Source organism: Thalassophryne amazonica, chromosome 15 (assembly GCF_902500255.1).
Source record: "Thalassophryne amazonica chromosome 15, fThaAma1.1, whole genome shotgun sequence".
Classification (NCBI taxonomy): Eukaryota; Metazoa; Chordata; class Actinopteri; order Batrachoidiformes; family Batrachoididae; genus Thalassophryne; species Thalassophryne amazonica.
In genome coordinates this window covers 48,780,993-48,800,066 of record NC_047117.1, presented here as the reverse complement: position 1 = coordinate 48,800,066, position 19,074 = coordinate 48,780,993, and the positions used below count along the sequence as shown (strand labels likewise).

General features: G+C 40.0%; 1 protein-coding gene across 1 annotated transcript; it reads right to left on the bottom strand.

The window, feature by feature from the left end:
- Positions 1-2,173: 2,173 nt before the first annotated feature.
- Positions 2,174-4,280, bottom strand: adra2a (adrenoceptor alpha 2A). The gene is made up of 2 exons (XM_034187304.1): positions 4,084-4,280; positions 2,174-3,957 (listed from the first exon to the last, which is right to left on the bottom strand). The coding sequence occupies exon 2, from the start codon at positions 3,789-3,791 to the stop codon at positions 2,577-2,579; it is 1,215 nt and encodes a 404-aa protein (XP_034043195.1). The 5' UTR covers positions 3,792-3,957; positions 4,084-4,280; the 3' UTR covers positions 2,174-2,576.
- Positions 4,281-19,074: the final 14,794 nt, after the last annotated feature.

Sequence of the window (19,074 nt, the reverse complement as noted above, 5' to 3'; positions counted from 1 at the left end):
TTTTATCATTAAAATGGCGTCCAGCGAATTTGACAAATTCCAGTATGCTGCCAATGATCAACAGCATTCACTTTATTCTCTTCTCCAAAAAGTCAGGAAAAACCCTATTATTTAAGACAGTGTACTTAAGGAGTGGTAGGCACAGTTCACATCATCACAACACTTTTTTTTCATTAGCAAATTAGAATTTCAGCTAATTGTTTTCCACCATTAGCAAACCAGTCAGCTTCCAATTAAGTGAGCTAACTTAAAAAAAGTTTAATACTCAAAAACAATTTACTGGTAATAGCAAACAATGTAGTTAAACATAATAAGCGAAGGCAACAAGGAGGTCAAGTCAGAGTAAATGCATTCAGAAAAATATTAAATTATTTTCCATGTGTATTTTTATTTTTTAATATTTCTTATACATTTAATACTTTTGGAACTGTGAATAAACTACATGTATGCTACTATTTAATATCATTTATTTTATTATGCACATCGTGATCATCTAATCTGATCTGCTAAACGTTTTTGGGAACCCCCATGTGTATGTGAGAACATAGTAAAATTTCAGCTATTTGGGTCTGTTTTTCAGGGTTTATAGCCACTAAATAAATAAAACAAGACCTAATGCTAAATTCATATGATAAAAGCTAGCAATTAATTTAGCTTCAGCTAAGAATTTTTAGTGGCTTATCAGTTTAGCATTATAGCAGCTAACTTTCCAGTTCGCAGATTAACGGTGATCAAAGCTAATTTTTAGGTTAGCTGTCTACGCCACTGATTTCAAGAACATGAAAAAAGCCACACGGTATGTTGTGCTCTTGTAAATTAATTTATACAAATGGAGTAAATGAGACAGAAAACCAAGGCAAATGTTAATTTTGTGGAATCAGTGATATTTTCAGCCCAGTTTCACTTTTTTTTGTGTGTGTGACATGTTTTTTTATTTTGCTATTTAAAATTTTCCCCTTCTCCTAACTCTAACTATACCCATAGTGTAAATGTGTACCCTCCCCAAATGTTAACCATGACTCCCCAGACCTCCCCCCTTCACCCCACATTTTGTGCCCCCACCACAAAATGAATTTGTGCCCGTTACAAAAAACAGCCCATTTTTGGACCCCGTCACAAACCCATAGATTAATGTACATTTGTAACCCAGTCCCACGAACTGCTGTGAGACTGGGTTGGATATTTTTGGCATGTGTGGGGGAGGGGGGCATCATGTCCCACTGTCGAGCTGACTTTTGGAGTGATAAAATATCCACAACTAAATTTCTCGGTTAAATCTGGCGAGGATTTTTACACTTTCTTTGAGGAGCTTCCTCATTCATTCCAGTGGCGCAGGGAGCGTTGTGACTTTGGATCCACTACCCCACCACCACCACCACCACCACCTTTACCGCTACCCCCCAAACCCCCCCACGGCTGCAAAACCGCACTGCCGCTTTCTCAGAGGGGAACTTCAGAAACACACTGAGGCAGCTGTAGGAGCCAGTAGTCGTGTCTTGACCGCCCGCTGGATACGGAGTTGGATGTGATCCTGGAGGAGCCATTTGGACAGAGGTCTGTTAAAATGGGGGGGGGGCACTATCTGTATTCCCTGCATGGATCATACTCACGCTTTGTTCTGTTCACACATTCTTTGGGAGTCTTAAAAGGAAACAGGTTTCAAAGAAAAGGACAGAGAGAGAGAGAGAGAAAGAGAGAGAGGGAGGGACGAAAAAGTCAGGATCTGGTTTGACAGGCTCTGTGTCTTCACTGACTGCTGCACAGTGTCAACACAAAATGGTAAGTGACCTGTTACCCCGTGGTGCAGCGTCACACCATAACTGCCCACCAGTTATCAGCCCATTCCTAAACAGAGTCACCGTGTGAGAAACACCCCAAACATCATTTTTATATGAGACAATAACCTTTCGTTTCAATCACAAACATAATGAATCCACGCATCAAAGAATATTTGCACAAATTCCACTCAGGCTAATTAAAGGTTCCTCATTCATCTCCTACAAAGGTCAGATTTTCAGCAAACAGCTGGATTTTGGAATCTCTGCATCATGGTGCTGATGAAAAAAACCCCTTTCCTCTGAGTTCCCTCTCTGTGTCTGTGCACATTCTGAAGTGTGTATCGTTTAATATACGTGTGTGTGCATGTATGTGCAAAATCAAATAAAATGACGTCTTCAAGGTGGTGCGTTTACTTGCATTGGAGCCATGAGAGTTTTTATTCACTGCAGAGCTAACATCTTTCCCACCTTTATCATCATCATCATCGATCTCTCACAGTATCTCCACGTCCACAACAATGAAAACAGACACATATTCAGGTAAAATAACATGATGTTTGTCACGGGTTTCATTTATAAAAACAAAAAGAACATTTACAATAAAAACATGGTTCACTGTGTGATGCGTTGAAGTGCGTGCTGTATTTTCTCTGCACTGCACAGATGTTCGGTGAGAAGAACGGTGCACGTAAAGCTCGTTTTCCGAGTGGTTACGCCGAGAGCGTCCACAAGCCACTCATCCATTTACAATTTATCTACAATATAGACTGACTGTTTGTTTTTAACAAAAGGAGCATATCATACATATCTTCTGGTGTCTCGCCTGCACAGTATCTTCTTGAAGGACCTCCTGAAGTCGTTGTTGAAGATGGTGTAGATGATGGGGTTCAGCGCGCTGTTACAGTAACCAAACCAGAAGAAAAACTTGAACAGCGTCATGGGGACAGAGCAGGAGTGGCACAGAGTCATTAACATGTACGTGAAGAAAAAAGGAAACCAACAGATGACAAACACACCGATCACCACAGCCAGGACAAAGGTGAAGCGTTTCTCGCGGTTCTGCCGACCACTCCAGCGGCCACCTTTGCCGCTCGGGTCGCCGGGTTTGATCTGACTCATCTTGATTTTCCTCTTGCTTGATTTCTTTTTGATGGAGCAGGGATTGTTGACTTTGTGGTCGGAGGATGATGAGTCCTCCATTTCAACCCCGTTGGCTTGGTCTTTCTCAGCATGTCCTCCTGCTCCTCCCTTCAGCTCGATGTCTCGCTCCCCGTTCAGCTTCTCCTGACACAGGTGGTCATCACCCACACCATTGGCCTTCTGGTTGCCAGCGGCAGCGGTGGCCATCGCCCGTGTCTCTATCATCTTCCTGTCCCCCGGGGGTGCCCTCGTCCGCTTCTTGGCGATCTGATAGATCCGCACATATACGAGGACCATGATGACGCAAGGCAGGAAGAAGGAGCCGATGCAGGAGGAGATGACGTACCACTTGTCATCATTGATCATGCACATGTCATTGTGTTCTTTCTTCATGGTGATGAGCGGCGGGAAGGAGATGACGGCTGCGATAACCCACACAATGAAGATGATGCACTTAATGCGACGTGGTGTCCGCTTCAGGTTGTACTCAATGGCCTGTGTGATGGACCAGTAGCGATCTAAGCTGATGGCACAAAGGTGGGCAATGGAGGCGGTGCAGAAGAGAACATCGAGGGCTAAGTATATCTCACACCACACCTTACCGAAGTACCAGTATCCCATCAGCTCATTGGCTAAGGAGAACGGCATCACCAGCGTCGCCACCAAAATGTCGGCTGACGCCAAAGACACCAAGAATAAGTTCTGCGGTGCCCTGAGGGCGCGGCTTGTAAACACGGCGATGACCACCAGGATGTTCCCAAACACTGTCAGCATGATCAGAATCCCCACCAGCACGGTGAGGGACAGCGAGACCAGGACGCTGTAGGGGGGCCTTCCCGGAACCGTCTGATTGGTGTCGTTGTCGAACCCCATCGAAGCAGATGGGCTGACTTCCTGTCTGAGTTCACCTGAGGTCAACAAGCGGAGCTAGTGGCTGATGGCAGGAATGAAAACAGAAGGAGGTGAGTCACTCCTCTGTGGTTTTCCTGGATTTGTCCCCTTCATTGTGGTTCCTTGGAGATAAGCTCAGTCTATTCATCTGAGGGTGGCAACAAAGACAAACTCTAATTACATGTGATGCAAAGCTTCATGTCATCAGTTTTTATTATCTTTTATATAACTGATAGAATCTCAAGTTGCTGTAATAACAGTGAAATGATCTTACCTGGACCAGCCTGTTTGCAGACAAGCTTTCAAAGAGTCCAGGGGGAACTTCTTCCAGCGGACTGGGTCCATGTGGCGGTTGAACCGTGGTTCTGCTCTCTGTCCACGCAATTACCGTCCCTGTGGCTCGGCAGCGGACCTAATCACGTTATCCGCGCGCTGCCGCGCTGCCGTCTGCGCGCGCGGTCTCTCTCTCGCCGGTGTTATCCGAAGCGACACGCCCCCTCCCCTGTCAGCGCGCGCACACACAGCAAAAAGTGGCAGCTGCACGCGCGAGGCTGTGCGCGTGCAGCTGCAGCGGCTTTTTTTTTTTAACACTGAACATCTACACAAAGATAATGTTTAAAACACACACACACACAAAACCTCCAGCAAATGCACTGAAACTATTATCACACGTAATATAAATTATCAAACGTAATATAAATCATTCTGAATGTTCTTTCTGAATTATTTTTAGCTTGTTTTCTGTATTTTATCTAGCGTTTACCGCGTATGTTTAAATAACTGTTGTTTTTACCATTTATTTATTTATTTATTTTTTAATTTTATCGAGTGAATGTATTCTTTTGATGGTGATACTAATTTTTAATAATGTGTTCTTAATTTGCTGTTTCTTCCTTCTGCCTAAGCATAGACGTCTATGGGTCCACAAAGCACATTTTTATTACTTTCTAGTGCTAAGACATGTTTTAAAATGCATTTTATCATCAGATATTTTATAATCTTGTTTTATGTCTTGGCAAAATAAAATCAATCAGTCAATCAATGTGAGCCAAAGAAGGAACGTAATGGGTACAGTTCAAATAAGTGTGGACAGGATCATCAGTGATGTCGTAAATCTTATCATCTTCATTTACATCATTCATTAAACAATACAAACAGTATGGTACTGTTTGGTAAATCTGTCTAGACTTGGCAGTTCTTGTGAGGGAAGCCACAAATGCACAAAAAGAAGGAGTTAGCGGCTTCCATGGCTGTCACTGGAGAAACTGGGCAAACCAAAACTTTTATCTGTTGATACAACTTCATAGTCGAGTAGAACAAAGAAAGATTTTCTTCAAAAACAGGACACAAAATTTCAGCAATAGTTTGCCAGAAGGCACATGGGGAAGTCAAACCTAGATTTAATCCATTTTATTGTATGAAACCCCTCTTTTCCTCTCCACCATGATGCTGCATTACTGGTACTGAAAAAGACAAAAGTTGCACCTCTCCAGCCACATAGGCTTGCAGAGTCTGTAGAGCTGTCATGGGTGGCTTCCCTCACTTATGTTTGTCTTGCACATTCACTCAGTTTTTGAGAACTTCCCACATAAACAAATTTAACACAGAATGCTATACTGTTTGAATTAATGACTGATGTAAGTAAGTCAAAGACAAATTCAGTGACTTGGAAACATTCATGCATCAATTCAGTGACATGGTTAAAAAACAAACAAACAAACAAACAAAAACTGTCTGTAAAAGTAATGATTTCCTGCAAATTTATCAAAGTTTGTTTATGTTGTTGTTATTTTGGTGTAAAAAATTTTTATTTATTTTTTTTATTCAAATATTTTGGGGGCATTTTACTAAATATTCTGATTGTAGAAATTTATTTATTTGCATTTATTTCTGAACATATGTTAAATTCTGTCATTAATATTTAGGGTTGCAGGACTGTAACTGGTTCAGGTGGTCATTTGAATGACTTTATATATGTGATATAGTTTAGTATTGGATTATATTTTTCAAAAAAACATGTAAATGTCCAAAGTGGGCCAAAGTACAACTGTTAATTAAATATAGGGAAGTAGAATGGAAAATATTGTCCTTTCAAATGTGCACTACAAATATAAAGAAACCAACTATTCAATAGAAAAACCTTAAAATTTACCGTATTACAGTAAATGTAATTTTAAGCATTCCACCACAAGAGAGTCACAAGAATGAAATACACAAACAACCAGTAACATTTTATATTAAGGTCCTTGTAATAAGTCATAGTTAATTAGTAATAAAGCCCCAATAGCTCTCTTAAAAAGATGCCTGATTACCTTATTAGGTGTAAATGCAACTGCATTTGTGTTCATAAAAGCACAATAAATATGTTTATTGGTACGTAATTAGATATCATGACCACCTAAAAGAAACATGCTAATAAGTTATAAACTGCTTCAGAAGGTTAATGAAGTTATATAATAAGTTTCTTATAATTGATTCTGTAAACATTAAAATCATAATCATGGAGCCTGTTGATGAAGATTACTGGTCATCCAGGTCAGCTTTCTGAATGTTTAGTCTATAGGAACTGGACTTCTTGTTGATCTTTTGGGGTTAAATACTATATTAAGTCATTATTTCACCTTTACTAAGCTTTTCTGTTGTTTAGATGAATACATAATTTTGTGTTAATTAGCAGTTAAATATATACTTATAAACATTTCCCAATGTATTTCCCAGCGACTGGATCTAATGTGTGAGCAAGATGTTTATGATGCTATTACTAAAACGTATATACAGGGTGAACACAAAAACACTCCTTGGTTTCAAATATTTATAACATCAAACGTTACATGAATAATATTACAATTTTGAAGAAGAATCTGCAAAAGAGAAAAAGAACTTGAGTTTCTGCAACTGTAGATACCAAAATTGTAAATTATTCACGTGACTTTTGATATTATAAATATTTGAAACCACAGAGTGTTTTTGTGTTCACCCTGTATATACTATCGTGTTGCCTGTGGGAATCCATGGGCTCTAGATTGGGTAGTGTTTATAAAATAGGGTGGTAATAAATTATGCAACGTTTTTATAATGATTTTAACTGAAAGTGCAGGAAATTAAAATGAGAAAGTTTTGCATTTATTATTTGGCAAATGTAGTTGATATCATGCTTTACAATGGCCAGGTTTGTTCATGGGTTGTGTGGTTACCAGGGAATGATTAATGGTCATATCAAGGTCCATTGTTCACTGTTGTTAGTTAATATCCCTAATTTCTCCAAAAAATATTAGTCCTATCAACTGTCTGTTTTCACAGCATTCATCCTTGACCCAAAATACAGAAACATACCAAACGGATAATGTCAGCTCTTCACAGTCTCTCCGTGATCGAAGACATACACAGACACGCGCATGCATACATGCACACAGAGGCCACTTGCTTTTTAATATATAGATTAATAACACATAATAATGTTAAGTGCTTTATAAGGGATTACAAAGCACTTATTAGGAGTGAATTACTGCTTGTCTTAATATTAGGTATGTGCCATATCTTGTCAGTAAAATGTTGACTGATTAGTTCTCTTGTCATTTCTGAGGCTTAAGTTTGTAAAAATACTTTAAGATGTTCATTTGTGGTTTGAACTGAAAATGTTATAATGTACAGCTGTGAATAAAATGGGTAAAACATCTCATAGTTGATTAAATTATCACACATTTGTGATCATTTTAAGCCTGATATTGTGTTGTACTTCAATGTCATTTGATTTTAAAGGACGTTTCAGCATTTTAATTTGCCTGTCAGAGGTGGAGGCTGTTGCCTACATTTTGTCTTTTATAGTGTAAGTGTTGCTAAGCAGCACGTGGAGCCACACATGGACATCCACAGAGGCCTTTTATGACTTTGTCCCATCTTGTTTGATCTGCACACCTATATGCACTCAGGAGGAGACAGAGTGTGCTGTGGCCTCCTGTTTGTAAAAGGCTCTCCACCTGAGGAGGTGCTGTCATAAAAAAAAGAAAAAAAAGAAAAATGAATTATGAGCAGAGGAGCACACGGAGCGCAGGGCGCTGATTTATCCTCACACTGTCCTGAAATGTCAGTATTATAGCGGAGAGCATCCCTGTGCGTCAAGTTTGACAGTAACGTCCCTTCTGAGCTCTTGCACACTGATTAAAGACTGCAGACCAGATTTAGGGGAGCACGGGGGCAGCTGTAACATTTTTACTAGCTATACTCTTTTCTCTTTTTTCATACATTGCAGCCACACATATTCTGTGAGTGCCAGCACTTAAAGAACCGTCACATGAAATGTAAGGCATCGTACCGGCAACGCACACCCTGCATGCACACATTAAAGTGCACAGGTTGATATTTTGGGACACATGATCATAATCATGATCACACTCATATCATTTGATTATGAATGATTTACTAAACTTCACATCTCTCCAGCCCCTATCATCTGAATAAGAATAAGAAGAACTTTATTAATCCCAAAGGAAATTGTTTCTATCCTACAAACCTAGAGATCCTATTTGTGAAGATATCCTGGAAAAATGTGTTTTTCCAGACCATGTATTTTGATGACCTTAACATTTGACCGATCTGCTCTAAGAGTTCTACATCCGGAGAGACTCACTCAAGAAACAATCCTACCAAGTCTGATTAAAAAAAAAAAAAAAAATCTGCGATTACAGCATCCCGCACTACCGCCAGCACACAGGGAAAAGCTGATTTAAAGAAGCAGCAACCTCCAGTGCTTAAAAATTAAGCCAATGTGGAAATGCTGAAAACTGCAGTTAGCAGCAAAGCCACTTGAGGCCAGCTCCAAACGCAGGTCAATTATCTGTAGAAGCCCATGTTAATATGTCCAGTTTTACAGCAGAAATAAATATGTAAATAGCCATTATTGTAGCAAAAGTAAAAAAAAAAAGACTCCCTCAAACTGAATCAATGGATGTTCTTTGAGGGCCCGGCCAGGCTTAAAACGAGAGGGGTGACCAATATCATTGGTGCTTGCACCCCCTGGTGGTGTGAAGCTGTATAGCCACAGATGCACACAGACAAGTCACCACACAGGTACAAATCACTTCCGCATTTGCAGATCTTGTATGGTAGGAGTGTAGCAAGAACACATCCAATACACACACACAGATTTTTGGTTTGTTTTGTTTTTACACATTTGTGGATATAGTTACACACATACAGATTTTTTTACACATTTGTGGATCTGGTTACATACACAGATTGAAAATACACATTTGCAAATACTTTTCCTACAATGATGGGCCCATAGGTTACACCCTGGTCTCTATAACTAGTTTCACTGATAATATAAGTTATCACTTTAATCTATTTTGGGTCATAAAGTTATGAATAATTAGAGGCACCTTGAATAACAGCCAGTGTGCTATCAAGCTGCCAGTAGTGGATGCTAGTCCCTGTCAACTCAAGCTTGTTTATCCTTTTTTGAGCATTTTACTACAAATATCTATGATACGTAGTATGGCTTACTGTGCTGTTAATTGCAAAGAAAAAACTATCTAAAAAACTGGTGTTCCAGTATTTTCATTGAGTAAAATTTTAGCATGATTTAATTTGTATGTTAGCACTGTCACCACTAGTTAGCATGTATAGATAGCTTGGTGTTGTTACTTACATTGATGTTACCATGGTTATTGAGGCAATGAGGAGTCACAGTTTTTCATGGCCACACCCGAGGCACCCATGATAAGAACCACCACAAAAACATTGCTTAATCAAAGACATCATATTAGCCAAAACTAACTTGGTAACGTCGCGTTGTATCATGAGATGAACCAAATGTCCACAACATCTAAGTTTCAACTGATGCCAAACGAAACTGTACAAAGGTACAAGTTTGATGCTCGCAATTGCAAGCCTCATGAATTAGTGATGGAGTATGTGGCGTTGCACCGGTTAGCGCAGGACTGTTGGTACGGCAACACCTTGCAGCAGATGTTGAGAGACTGTTGCAATTGGATAAAGCAGTCTTGTTGGAGGGTGGGCGCTAAAGGGGCAAAATATGATGCATATAGGGTTGCCAACTCTCTGAAAAATAAATAAGGGACACATCACCGCCAGGGCCGACCGGCCGACTGACCATTGCCTTCACCCTTCCCAGTGTCTGTGTGAAACGATTTTTAACCATTTGACTGTTGACATGACCCTGAATTTAGGTAGATGCATACATGCATTTGTTCTGATATGAACATGTGGAAAACAAATTATTTAGCAATTTATTTTTAGTGCAAAATAAATTTTCACTCACAATTTCAATATGAGCATTCTCTCTTCTTTAAAAATAAATCTCTGTAGTGCTATTGCTTAACTTAAAATTGTATAAAAATTTGCATCATCCAAAACAATGTAACAGTGCAAAACAATGTAACAGTGCACATTTACACATTTAGTGTAATAAAAAGTGCAAAAAATAAAGTCTGAAAAGTAAACAATACTGTTGCCGCGCACCTTTTCCACCCAGCCATTTTCCTTTTCTCATTCTCCCCTGTATTTTTGCATTCTTTTTTGTTTTTTGTTTTTTTTAGGAGGAGTAGTAACGACATTACAGACATTGCTGTCCGTAGACATATCTGCAGAGCCAGTGTCGGTGTCTGTATCGATATCAGCCATGCTGCTTTGTTATTGTCGTCCAGCGACTGTCGTCGGCTCATGACGTCGGTATCTTCTTGCGAGCAGATGTCCCTCGACCTATGAGATAAGAGTGATTCTGTATTATCAACTCGTGTCTGTCAGCTCATTGGTGAAAAGCAGGAGAGAGGCTGGGATCAAATTTACCATAAGTTTCCATATAAAGCGCCAGTCAATTCCATTGACATTTTACAGACTTTTTGATTCTCACAGAAATACGGGACAAACTGCGTCCCATTTCAGGTCAATACGGAACGCACACTTTTATTTCCAAATAAGGGACGATTCCGTTTTTCAAGGGACGGTTGGCAACCCTAGATGCATATGACGTAATTTCTCTACTTCCGGGGAAAAACCACGGCATTTTCAATGGGTTTGTGGGCAAATTACATACAAACAAAGTGAAAATGCAAAGAAAAAGTGACAATGCGGTGGGAAAGTGGATATGTGTTGCAGTGTGTTTATGCACAAACATGTCAAGAGGGTTTTGCGGGCGAGAGAACGCAGCTACTCTGGTTAGCTGTGTAGGCTAACACTTACTGGTACGACATCTCCCATCTGCCTCGTCTTCCCTTCGCCACTAGGAACCCCCCCCCCCCCCCCCCAAAAAAAAAACACTTTTCACAGCTGCTTTGGTGATTGCAGCCGAAAACAAAACAGCACACCTTTTATCTGTGTGAAGTTATGCTGTGTATTACACAATGGGACTGACGGTCCCCATAAGTGGTCAAATCCCGCGATATCACGCAGGATTCAAACCAGACTGTGATGCCCTATAGGTAGGCATGTTCAGGCTTCATTCATCTGAATACGTCACACTGGTCTTACTTACTTTCCAGGTCTTACTTTCCACCCCTTTACCCAGAGGGAAATATTTGGTACAGGCCCATTTGAGTTCCAAACCTGCTATTCAGAAAACCTATGGGTGATGTCATGGAGGCTTTATTCAAAGTCTATGGTTTTTAAACTGTTTGAACAAAGTGTTTGGTGCCAGAAAGTTGCAAATATTTCAGTTTTTGACAACACTTACATTAATTTGTCCTGCATTGTTTGGGTGACATTTAATTATGAGGTAAAGTGTGCTTGTTTGTTAAAAACAACTGAAGAGAGTATTTTATCTGTGTTCCACAATAAGTAGCTGCATGTGGGGACACAGAACCGTTTGAGTGAGCACTTAAAGCTTGGTGAGTAATGTTTTCCATCCTACGAATTATTCTTTTTGTTGAAAAAAAACAACTTTGAAACACTCCCAGAGGTTATCTGGTGCAGGTGGTGCCATTTTCAGGCATTGTGGGTAGAAAAGGCTGTTTTTACGACTGCATTTCAAGAATAATGTTTTAAATTCATGAGAAAAAAACTTGTAATATTATGAGAATGACCTTGTAATATTTTCAATTTCAATTTATTACATTTTATACAGTGCCAAATTACAACAAAACTGTTTCAAGGTGCAAGAGCAAAGACAGGCATCAGTGGTAAGGAAAAACTCCCTCTGATGATTTGAGGAAGAAACCTCAAGCAGATCTGGCTCAGAGGGGTGACCCTCTGCTTAGGTCATTCTAATAGTTGTAAGGTTTTGACAAAGTTGTACAAAGCTGAAGAAACAGAAAACATGAAATCAAAACATCTGCTGCATCAGCTTCAGGCGTGGCATCTTGCGGTCATTCCAGTATCCCTTTGTCCGCAGACAGCAATCTCGTGCAATGCCCTCATCAAGGGACAAAGAGAAAAAGAGCAGAATCAGCTGGCCAGAAAAACCACACCTAAGGTATAATTTATCAGCAGTAAATTGACAGGAAAGCAGAGAAATTAGTAAGGTAAAATTAGCAATTAGTACTTGCCACTAGCCCTAAGCTTCACTAACAGACCCAGATTTTAGATAAAGTTTAGGCTGAGACCTGTTCCATTACTAATAAAATGAATTTAAAAGAACAGGAAGCACAGTTCAATGCTACGCCAGTATGCTAGCCATACGAGAAGGAGAACAAATGCATCTTAAGTCTGGACTTGAATGTCTCTGGAGCCTCCTTGTGGATGCATACAGTGCCATTGAACTGTCTTCACATTTAAGAAATGAGATACTTGAAAACATTTAAATGCTTCACGACCTTCACTTTGTTGTTGTGTTGCCATGTAGACTGTTTGACATGACATCACAAGAAGTTGGCACAATATGGCGCTAGTTTTAGATGCTTTGGCAGCTCTATCGTTACATATAAGGTGCAAATACTGTGTACACAAGGACAATTTCTCTGAATACATTAGTACATTCTATCCAGAATGTCAATTGTAACTACTCAGCAAGTTTTCAATTGAAATATGTTTAGATGATGTTAACGGTTTTAGTTATTTTATTATGACAAAATGGAAAAGTAAAGTTAAGGACAACTTGGGCTTACATGAGATTTGTGATACTGCCAGGTTTGTGCTACACAAATCAAACTTATTTTATAATTTCTGTGAACTCCTTAAAGCAGAAGTATTATGCTAATTTTCAATTTAATACTTGAATGTTTGATTGCCACTGGAACATGTCTCCATGCTGTAATGCTGAAAAACACTTTTTTCCCCTCATACTGTCTACTCCTGCAGACTGTATTTAACCTATGTCTGAGGTCCACTTAAAAGACAAATCCAAGAGGGGCACCGGGAATTCAAGAGTTAAAACAGTTCCTGTACCACGATCAACGACCTGTTCAGGTCCTTTAGGGAACAACCCTGTTGTGTCTGATGATTTGTGGATGTTCATGCTAGTTATATGGTCACACATTGGAAAAGCAGTTTTACCGGTGATGCGTTAGCTGAAACACTCCCAGAGTTTTATGATTGTGGTTTAATCAATCAATCAATTTTATTTATATAGCGCCAAATCACAACAAACAGTTGCCCCAAGGCACTTTATATTGTAAGGCAAGGCCATACAATAATTATGTAAAAACCCCAACGGTCAAAACGACCCCCTGTGAGCAAGCACTTGGCGACAGTCAATCAATCAATCAATTTTTTTTTTATATAGCGCCAAATCACAACAAACAGTTGCCCCAAGGCACTTTATATTGTAAGGCAAGGCCATACAATAATTATGTAAAACCCCAACGGTCAAAACGACCCCCTGTGAGCAAGCACTTGGCTACAGTGGGAAGGAAAAACTCCCTTTTAACAGGAAGAAACCTCCAGCAGAACCAGGCTCAGGGAGGGGCAGTCTTCTGCTGGGACTGGTTGGGGCTGAGGGAGAGAACCAGGAAAAAGACATGCTGTGGAGGGGAGCAGAGATCGATCACTAATGATTAAATGCAGAGTGGTGCATACAGAGCAAAAGAGAAAGAAACAGTGCATCATGGGAACCCCCCAGCAGTCTACGTCTATAGCAGCATAACTAAGGGATGGTTCAGGGTCACCTGATCCAGCCCTAACTATAAGCTTTAGCAAAAAGGAAAGTTTTAAGCCCAATCTTAAAAGTAGAGAGGGTGTCTGTCTCCCTGATCTGAATTGGGAGCTGGTTCCACAGGAGAGGAGCCTGAAAGCTGAAGGCTCTGCCTCCTATTCTACTCTTACAAACCCTAGGAACTACAAGTAAGCCTGCAGTCTGAGAGTGAAGCGCTCTATTGGGGTGATATGGTACTATGAGGTCCCTAAGATAAGATGGGACCTGATTATTCAAAACCTTATAAGTAAGAAGAAGAATTTTAAATTCTATTCTAGAATTAACAGGAAGCCAATGAAGAGAGGCCAATATGGGTGAGATATGCTCTCTCCTTCTAGTCTCCGTTAGTACTCTAGCTGCAGCATTTTGAATTAACTGAAGGCTTTTCAGGGAACTTTTAGGACAACCTGATAATAATGAATTACAATAGTCCAGCCTAGAGGAAATAAATGCATGAATTAGTTTTTCAGCATCACTCTGAGACAAGACCTTTCTAATTTTAGAGATATTGAGTAAATGCAAAAAAGCAGTCCTACATATTTGTTTAATATGCGCTTTGAATGACATATCCTGATCAAAAATGACTCCAAGATTTCTCACAGTATTACTCGAGGTCAGGGTAATGCCATCCAGAGTAAGGATCTGGTTAGACACCATGTTTCTAAGATTTGTGGGGCCAAGTACAATAACTTCAGTTTTATCTGAGTTTAAAAGCAGGAAATTAGAGGTCATCCATGTCTTTATGTCTGTAAGACAATCCTGCAGTTTAACTAATTGGTGTGTGTCCTCTGGCTTCATGGATAGATAAAGCTGGGTATCATCTGCGTAACAATCAAAATTTAAGCAATGCCGTCTAATAATACTGCCTAAGGGAAGCATGTATAAAGTGAATAAAATTGGTCCTAGCACAGAACCTTGTGGAACTCCATAATTAACCTTAGTCTGTGAAGAAGATTCCCCATTTACATGAACAAATTGTAATCTATTAGATAAATATGATTCAAACCACCGCAGCGCAGTGCCTTTAATACCTATGGCATGCTCTAATCTCTGTATTAAAATTTTATGGTCAACAGTATCAAAAGCAGCACTGAGGTCTAACAGAACAAGCACAGAGATGAGTCCACTGTCTGAGGCCATAAGAAGATCATTTGTAACCTTCACTAATGCTGTTTCTGTACTATGATGAATTCTAAAACCTGACTGAAACTCTTCAAATAGACCATTCCTCTGCAGATGATCAGTTAGCTGTTTTACAACTACCCTTTCAAGAATTTTTGAGAGAAAAGGAAGGTTGGAGATTGGCCTATAATTAGCTAAGATAGCTGGGTCAAGTGATGGCTTTTTAAGTAATGGTTTAATTACTGCCACCTTAAAAGCCTGTGGTACATAGCCAACTAATAAAGATAGACTGATCATATTTAAGATCGAAGCATTAAATAATGGTAGGGCTTCCTTGAGCAGTCTGGTAGGAATGGGGTCTAATAGACATGTTGATGGTTTGGATGAAGTAACTAATGAAAATAACTCAGACAGAACAATCTGAGAGAAAGAGTCTAACCAAATACCGGCATCACTGAAAGCAGCCAAAGATAACGATACGTCTTTGGGATGGTTATGACTAATTTTTTCTCTAATAGTTAAAATTTTATTAGCAAAGAAAGTCATGAAGTCATTACTAGTTAAAGTTAAAGGAATACTCGGCACAATAGAGCTCTGACTCTTTGTCAGCCTGGCTACAGTACTGAAAAGAAACCTGGGGTTGTTCTTATTTTCTTCAATTAGTGATGAGTAGTAAGATGTCCTAGCTTTACGGAGGGCTTTTTTTTATAGAGCAACAGACTCTTTTTCCAGGCTAAGTGAAGATCAATCAATCAATCAATTTTTTTATATAGCGCCAAATCACAACAAACAGTTGCCCCAAGGCACTTTATATTGTAAGGCAAGGCCATACAATAATTATGTAAAACCCCAACGGTCAAAACGACCCCCTGTGAGCAAGCACTTGGCTACAGTGGGAAGGAAAAACTCCCTTTTAACAGGAAGAAACCTCCAGCAGAACCAGGCTCAGGGAGGGGCAGTCTTCTGCTGGGACTGGTTGGGGCTGAGGGAGAGAACCAGGAAAAAGACATGCTGTGGAGGGGAGCAGAGATCGATCACTAATGATTAAATGCAGAGTGGTGCATACAGAGCAAAAAGAGAAAGAAACAGTGCATCATGGGAACCCCCCAGCAGTCTACGTCTATAGCAGCATAACTAAGGGATGGTTCAGGGTCACCTGATCCAGCCCTAACTATAAGCTTTAGCAAAAAGGAAAGTTTTAAGCCTAATCTTAAAGTAGAGAGGGTGTCTGTCTCCCTGATCTGAATTGGGAGCTGGTTCCACAGGAGAGGAGCCTGAAAGCTGAAGGCTCTGCCTCCCATTCTACTCTTACAAACCCTAGGAACTACAAGTAAGCCTGCAGTCTGAGAGCGAAGCGCTCTATTGGGGTGATATTGTACTACGAGGTCCCTAAGATAAGATGGGATCTGATTATTCAAAACCTTCTAAGTAAGAAGAAGAATTTTAAATTCTATTCTAGAATTAACAGGAAGCCAATGAAGAGAGGCCAATATGGGTGAGATATGCTCTCTCCTTCTAGTCCCCGTCAGTACTCTAGCTGCAGCATTTTGAATTAACTGAAGGCTTTTTAGGGAACTTTTAGGACAACCTGATAATAATGAATTACAATAGTCCAGCCTAGAGGAAATAAATGCATGAATTAGTTTTTCAGCATCACTCTGAGACAAGACCTTTCTGATTTTAGAGATATTGCGTAAATGCAAAAAAGCAGTCCTACATATTTGTTTAATATGCGCTTTGAATGACATATCCTGATCAAAAATGACTCCAAGATTTCTCACAGTATTACTAGAGGTCAGGGTAATGCCATCCAGAGTAAGGATCTGGTTAGACACCATGTTTCTAAGATTTGTGGGGCCAAGTACAATAACTTCAGTTTTATCTGAGTTTAAAAGCAGGAAATTAGAGGTCATCCATGTCTTTATGTCTGTAAGACAATCCTGCAGTTTAGCTAATTGGTGTGTGTCCTCTGGCTTCATGGATAGATAAAGATGGGTATCATCTGCGTAACAATGAAAATTTAAGCAATACCGTCTAATAATACTGCCTAAGGGAAGCATGTATAAAGTGAATAAAATTGGTCCTAGCACAGAACCTTGTGGAACTCCATAATTAACTTTAGTCTGTGAAGAAGATTCCCCATTTACATGAACAAATTGTAATCTATTAGACAAATATGATTCAAACCACCGCAGCGCAGTGCCTTTAATACCTATGGCATGCTCTAATCTCTGTAATAAAATTTTATGGTCAACAGTATCAAAAGCAGCACTGAGGTCTAACAGAACAAGCACAGAGACGCCATTTCCTCTCCAACTTACAGGTTATCTGCTTTAAGCTGTGAGTTTGTGAGTTATACCACGGAGTCAGGCACTTCTGATTTAAAGCTCTCTTTTTCAGAGGAGCTACAGCATCCAAAGTTGTCTTCAATGAGGATGTAAAACTATTGACGAGATACTCTATCTCACTTACAGAGTTTAGGTAGCTACTCTGCACTGTGTTGGTATATGGCATTAGAGAACATAAAGAAGGAATCATATCCTTAAACCTAGTTACAGCGCTTTCTGAAAGACTTCTAGTGTAATGAAACTTATTCCCCACTGCTGGGTAGTCCATCAGAGTAAATGTAAATGTTATTAAGAAATGATCAGACAGAAGGGAGTTTTCAGGGAATACTGTTAAGTCTTCAATTTCCATACCATAAGTCAGAACAAGATCTAAGTTATGATTAAAGTGGTGGGTGGACTCATTTACATTTTGAGCAAAGCCAATTGAGTCTAATAATAGATTAAATGCAGTGTTGAGGCTGTCATTCTCAGCATCTGTGTGGATGTTAAAATCGCCCACTATAATTATCTTATCTGAGCTAAGCACTAAGTCAGACAAAAGTTCTGAAAATTTACAGAGAAACTCACAGTAACGACCAGGAGGACGATAGATAACAACAAATAAAACTGTTTTTTGGGACTTCCAATTTGGATGGACAAGACTAAGAGTCAAGCTTTCAAATGAATTAAAGCTCTGTCTGGGTTTTTGTTTAATTAAAAAGCTGGAATGGAAGATTTCTGCTAATGCTCCGCCCCGGCCCGTGCTACGAGCGTTCTGGCAGTTAGTGTGACTCGAGGGTGTTGACTCATTTAAACTAACATATTCATCCTGCTGTAACCAGGTTTCTGTAAGGCAGAATAAATCAATATGTTGATCAATTATTATATCATTTACTAACAGGGACTTAGAAGAGAGAGACCTAATGTTTAATAGACCACATTTAACTGTTTTAGTCTGTGGTGCAGTTGAAGGTGCTATATTATTTTTTCTTTTTGAATTTTTATGCTTAAATAGATTTTTGCTGGTTATTGGTGGTCTGGGAGCAGGCACCGTCTCTACAGGGATGGGGTAATGAGGGGATGGCAGGGGGAGAGAAGCTGCAGAGAGGTGTGTAAGACTACAACTCTGCTTCCTGGCCCCAACCCTGGATAGTCACGGTTTGGAGGATTTAAGAAAACTGGCCAGATGTCTAGAAATGAGAGCTGCTCCATCCAAAGTGGGATGGATGCCGTCTCTCCTAACAAGACCAGGTTTTCCCCAGAAGCTTTGCCAATTATCTATGAAGCCCACCTCATTTTTTGGACACCACTCAGACAGCCAGCAATTCAAGGAGAACATGCGGCTAAACATGTCACTCCCAGTCCGATTGAGGAGGGGCCCAGAGAAAACTACAGAGTCCAACATTGTTTTTGCAAAGTTACACACCGATTCAATGTTAATTTTAGTGACCTCCAATTGGCGTAACTGGGTGTCATTACTGCCGACGTGAATTACAATCTTACCAAATTTACGCTTAGCCTTAGCCAGCAGTTTCAAATTTCCTTCAATGTCGCCTGCTCTGGCCCCCGGAAGACAACTGACTATGGTTGCTGGTGTCGCTAACTTCACATTTCTCAAAACAGAGTCGCCAATAACCAGAGTTTGATCCTCGGCGGGTGTGTCGCCGAGTGGGGAAAAAACGGTTAGAAATGTGAACGGGTTGGCGGTGTACACGGGGCTTCTGTTTAGGGC

What these genes read in the sequence shown, in the direction of transcription:
- adra2a (XM_034187304.1), bottom strand. Translation starts at nt 3,791, where the DNA reads ATGGGGTTCGACAACGACACCAATCAGACGGTTCCGGGAAGGCCCCCC.